At 32.2% G+C, this 6,000-nt stretch overlaps 1 protein-coding gene across 1 annotated transcript; it reads left to right on the plus strand.

Annotated features, from left to right (window-relative positions):
- The first annotated feature begins 88 nt into the window (after positions 1 to 88).
- LOC133286674 (ethylene-responsive transcription factor ERF003-like) lies at positions 89 to 899 on the plus strand. The gene is made up of 2 exons (XM_061484118.1): positions 89 to 171; positions 425 to 899. Exons 1-2 carry the CDS (start codon positions 89 to 91, stop codon positions 897 to 899), a joined length of 558 nt encoding a protein of 185 aa, XP_061340102.1.
- The last annotated feature ends 5,101 nt before the right edge of the window (positions 900 to 6,000 follow it).

The following is a 6,000-nucleotide window of genomic DNA, read 5'->3' on the forward strand; positions in this document are numbered from 1 at the left end:
TATGTTTTCTCTTTCTCAAAGACACACTTCACTAAAATTACACCTTTGAGTTTTCAAACTTGAAGTTTCTCTTTTCATCATCATCATCATGGCTAGACCCCAACAACGCTACCGAGGTGTACGCCAGAGGCACTGGGGATCTTGGGTCTCTGAAATTCGCCACCCTTTATTGTAATTCACTTTCCCTTAGTTTATTGTAACAACCCTGTTTAATTAAGTGTTTCATAGCACATGAACCTGAGTTTTTCTTTATCACAATTAACCCCCCCCCCCCCCCCCCCTCTTACAGTTTTGCATTAGTTTTACTTCTCAAACCTCTTTATTACACACTATTATTGACTTGATATGATTATTAAACTCTTAAGACCTTTTGGTGTTGATGAAAATTGAAACCTTTTTATTTTTTATTTTTTTTGGACTATAGGAAAACTAGGATATGGCTAGGAACCTTTGAAACAGCAGAAGATGCAGCAAGAGCATATGATGAAGCAGCTAGGCTCATGTGTGGCCCAAAAACACGCACTAATTTCCCATACAACCCCAATGAGCCACACTCATCTTCATCTAAGTTTCTCTCAGCTACTTTAACAGCCAAGCTTCATAAGTGTCACATGGCTTCCCTTTCCCTTCAAATGGCAAAGCAGAAACCAGCACAGAAAGAGCCTCAAGCAATATCATCACAGAGGTCCAATCCATTTGCCTCTGGCAATGCCATTGCTGGAACAAGCTCTGAACCTTGTTTTAGATGGCTAGAAGGGAATTGGGTTGGCGTGGAAGGCAAAGTTGAAGTTTCTCAGCAACAATTTCAACCAGTTCTTGAAGATGATCACATTGAGCAGATGATACAGGAGTTGCTTGATTATGGGTCAATTGAGCTTTGCTCTGTTGGTTCAGCTTAGTCTCTATAATGTAGCATTCACATCTTTATGTGGGGGTAGGGTGATAGTAATTCACCATATGTAATAAAAGATAGTATAAACTTTAGTACCATAGAAGAGTCACCCGGGAATTTCAATCAATTCACCAATTAGTGGACAACCATGTGGAACCAGAATGTAGCCAATCATGTACTAAAGCAAATCATGCATATGATGGACTACAATGTAGAATTAGTTTTAAAAGAATTCAATTTTCCAGCTTTTCCTTTTGTTTATCGAGGAGGGATCCGTTTACTAACTTTTTTTTATATATTACATTAAGTATGACCGATTATACACTCTTGATTGAAATATGACCGATCATATTTAGTGTAATTTGTAAGAGTTTATAAACAAAAAGTTTGTAAATATAACTTTTTCCTTGTTTATCATATCTGGTATTACTCAAAAGTAGCCCAAAATTCTTCAGAAAGTGCAGGATGGTGTGGGACCGGTGTCTGTGTTAGATATGATATCCCAAACTTTTGTTTGTTTATTATCATTATTATTCAGACAAAATTTGGATTATATGTCAAGAAAGACAATAACAATTAACAAGAAGACAGAGAGAGAGAGGGAAAAAAAAGAAGGGGGCTAATGAAGTTAGTAGTCAAATAATGAGACATTTGTTACAAAGCAAATGTGGGAAAACACTGAAAGTGGATACTGCATCTGACAAACTTTAACCATTGTTTCATACATGGTTGGAACGTTGTTGTCATAAAGCCACCACTTTGGCAGTAGTAGGCGCTGGACTCAACAGTAAATAAGCACCATGGGCGGCCATGATGAGAAAGAAGAGATGTAAAATAGAGAAGACATCAGTTTGAAAACAATGATCCATAGTGTTTATTGTCCAAACATAAAGTCAATACTTGGTGTTGCATCCAAGGAATGTGCACGCAGATACTGCCAATTATGACCAAGTTCGCCAATGTGAAGGGATCCTTATGAAACATTACTTCTTTTACAATAAAGTGATAAACATTCCTATTGTTTTCTCCCTCGCTCTCTTTTTATTTTTTATTAATTTATATATTAGAAAACTGTTTCTACAATGACAGCAGATAAGTGATCTGTATTAACTATCAAAATAATATCGTTTTGAGATTGAAAGATTAAAAAATTATATTAAAGTTATAAAAATAGATTGACTTCCGTGCCAAAACGATGTCGTTTTGGACTTAATGCATATAAGTTATCTGCAGTCACCGCAGAAAAAATGAATTATATATATATATATATATATATATATATATATATATATATATAGATAGATACATAGATAGATAGATAGATAGATAGATATAGAGAGAGAGTTTATCATTTGTCCATCAACATGAGATAAAATTATCTTTATCAACTCCAAAACTATGTCATTTTGGAGATGGGGTCGGGGGAATTAACGAAGGGTGTTTTGGTAAAATTTATATAACAAAAAACAAATTAAAATTCCTAAAATATCCTTTATTAATTCCCCAACCTCCAAAACGACATATTTTTGCGATTGATAGAGATAACTTTATCTCATGTTGATGTAGAAACAATAAATCCACATATATAAATATTATCTTGAAGGAATGAGATTTTTGTCTTTCAACCCATTTTTAACTATGTATTCTGGGAAGTACATAGTTATAATATTAAAGTTACTTTTTTACTGACGCGTAGGAGAGAAAAAAAAGAAACTTTAATATTATAAATATGTACTTTCCGGAGTACATAATTAAAAACGGGTTGCAGGACAAAAAGGATGTCCTACAATAGAAGTACATAATTATAATGTTAAAGTTTTTATTATTATTTCCAAAAAAAAAGTTGTTCTTTTGCTGACATGGAAGAGAGAGAGAAAAATAACTTTAATATTATAAATATATACTCCCCAGATTACATAGTTCAAAATGGGTTGTAGGAGAATAAAGATGTCCTGTAACAGGACATTCGACGGATATATATAGGGAGGGTTCTTTTGACTTTAGAGTAAGACTTACAAGTCTTACTTCCCATTTCGGCCGTTGATAGACGGAAATCAACGATTGTTATTTGTAATGTAATTAATAATTAATTAATTAGTATAACTTTTTAACCTATAACCGTTATATATATGTGCTTATCGTTTCTCAAGCTGCTTGAGATAACTTTATCTCCGGCCACTAAACCGTAACCGTACAAAGATGAATCAATGGTTTAAAGAAAGAGAGAGAAAAAGGGAAATATAACCGTTCAAAGGTGAATCAATTAATGTAAAGAAATAAATAAATAAAATGACATAGTTTTAGGGTGATCGGAGATAAATATATCCCAAGCAGCTTGAGAAATATATATATATATATATATATATATATATATATATATATATATATATATGGGGCAGGATCATCTTACACCAGTGTAAGAATAATAAATCTTACACTAAATCTTAACCATTGATTTTCTACATCTAATGGTTAAGATTCATTATGTCTCACTCATTAATTAATTTTTAATTCTCAATAAATCTCAACTATTGGATGCACGGAAATCAACGGTTAAGATTTAGTGTAAGATTTATTATTCTTACAAGTTGATCCTATCCCTATATATATTTATATATATATATATATATATATATATAAAAGTTTAAGATGAGATAAAATTCTCTGTATTCTTTATCCAAGATAAATCACGAACCTCAAACAGAATTAAAATTTACAGTTAAATTTTATACCGTCACAAACTGAAAGTTGATCAAGTGAGCCAAACCCATTGGCCATAATGTTTTCTTAACCTTCTTTTTCTAGTTGGTAACATACTAGACCTCCTTTTCTATCCTCGGTTTTCGCTCACTAACCAAAAGACATATCCATTCACAATTCACGTACTCAACTCCTTTTGATTTTCACATTTCATCAAGCGTTTGGTTATGTTTTCTTTGTCATTTTAATCTCCTTTACACCTAACGTTGAAGTATAAATCATCAACTTTATAACAGCGGAATTTTCTTTTTTCATCTATGTGAGTTACATATTCAACGAGAGAATCATCTCTTTTTCATAAACCGTATCTTTGCCAAAGACTATCGGATTTTAAATTCTTAAAGTCACATGTTGAAATACATGATACTTTATCAATTAAGTAGAGACAGCTTTTAATTTTTCTGCTATTTAAGCATAAAGGATTTCCATCATTTTAGACAATATTAACGGATTCATCGCATCACAATGTTTACTCTTTTTCAGACCATTGTTCTTAAAAAAATGAAATATCAAGTCTATAGTTAGAACAAAATTTCTTATTGATAAAAATAGCCAAGATTTTCAGTCCTTATGATGCAAACAAACATACAGGACGTCTCGCATTTCTTCTCTTTTCTCCAAAAAACAAATTAAATAATAAATAAATTGGGAACTTTGGAAATGTAATAGTTGTTCAGCCAACAACTTTAATTATGTGCATGGAGAGTGTCCTCCATGCTTACAATCACGACCATGTTTGTTTCCAACATTGCGGACCCGTGTGTCCCTTGGCTTTGCAATCATGCTCAAGTCATATAATATGATTTCCTCACATCAAATGCGAACAGATGGATATCAGAGATAACATAAAGTAGTGTCAAACATTGTACCTAGTGATCATACATGTCGATAAAGTGCACATTTTCTAGCTATATGAGATTTTCTTCTACCTAATTTTGTCCAAGCATATACGGATGAAGCGCCAGAATATCAACCAATGGAAGATCATTTTTTTTTTTTTTTTTTTGAGGTTAAGATTGAAAATATAAGACACAAAGCTAAAGCAACAAGATAAAAAAAAAATACTAAGAGCGAGAGAGAGAGAAGAACCCAGACAAAATTTTGATCTCAGTACTTTGGAGGCCAAAATTGGGCTCCTGAATGTTTTTATGTTTGTTCTTGTCCATTGTAAACCAAATTGTGTTCAATGTTCTAAGTGAGCTCTTTTAGCATGTGAAATATGTTCATGGGGTGAAAACAACGGCTGTTACAATCATAAAATCTGCTTCATCATTTTCTACAACTATGTTCATTAACTTTTTTAAGTTTAAATCTTTTAAAAAGTGAGTGGCACAATGAATTCCACTATTCTTCCCTCATGCTTAATGATTATTTATCTATCTGGTAATTGATTTTGTTCCCCCACAATCATTTAAAAGCACAAACTTGATAAGCCTAATGACATGACAATGAAAAATATATATTCAGAGTATTTCAATAATCTCTTTAATGGTATGTCTGGCAAGGATACCATAAAACAAGTTCATATTTCTGTCTTAATTAAACTAAATAGGATGCTAAGCAATAGGCTAATTAGGTCTAAAATAAGAAAGTAAAATAGAGTAAATATGCTTGAAACAACATAGGTATTGAAATTGATAAGAGATGAAAAATGATCAAGTTACATTGAAGGTTCATCTAACTGATATATATACATCAGACATAAGTGACAAAAAATTGACGCCTCAAAGAGTACTTTTCAGTGGTACAACATTATTGGAAAAATGGGTGCCGTCAAATCTGGGACTATTCTTAATAAAACTCAAAAAAAAGGGTGTCTTCATTTTTAAGTGAACAAACTTTGCAAACAGAGTTTATGCACTCTTCCAATTTTTGGTTCAATGAACCAAACAATTTTATGACAAATATGGGTAGCCAGTATTAGAACCACATGCGAAATATGTTTCTCGTGTTACAGGAATTTCTGAAATCGATTTTTAACCATGTATTCCTGGAAGTATATAATTAAAAGAAAACCAACAACAGTTTTTTAACTTTGTACTCTTTGGCTATGAAGCACCGACACTTCAAAATTCCTGACGTGTCGTGTCCGACACTTCCCGACACTTCCCGACACTCACCGACACTCCCCGACACTCCAATACTTGTCGCAAAGACTCAAAAAAGATTCAAAAGTTACGTTGCGATACATTTTGAGTTCCAACTATTAGATTCGTTGGATTACGATTACTATTCTTATGTTTCTTTGCAAAATTGATGGGTATTATAAGTTTAGCTTTATTTTTTTGTTAAATTATTGAATATTAAATATAATATACAATACATGAATTAAAAATATTATATAATAT

The sequence above is a fragment of the Gastrolobium bilobum genome, unplaced genomic scaffold (genome assembly GCF_033153095.1).
Source record: "Gastrolobium bilobum isolate Gb01-03AN ecotype WA unplaced genomic scaffold, APGP_CSIRO_Gbil_v1 utg5155, whole genome shotgun sequence".
Classification (NCBI taxonomy): domain Eukaryota; kingdom Viridiplantae; phylum Streptophyta; class Magnoliopsida; order Fabales; family Fabaceae; genus Gastrolobium; species Gastrolobium bilobum.

Bases quoted from the DNA above. Each gene is read 5' to 3' on its own strand.
- LOC133286674 (XM_061484118.1), top strand. From the start codon at position 89: ATGGCTAGACCCCAACAACGCTACCGAGGTGTACGCCAGAGGCACTGG. The intron at 172-424 runs GTAATTCACTTT...TTTGGACTATAG, and splicing joins GAAATTCGCCACCCTTTATT to GAAAACTAGGATATGGCTAG.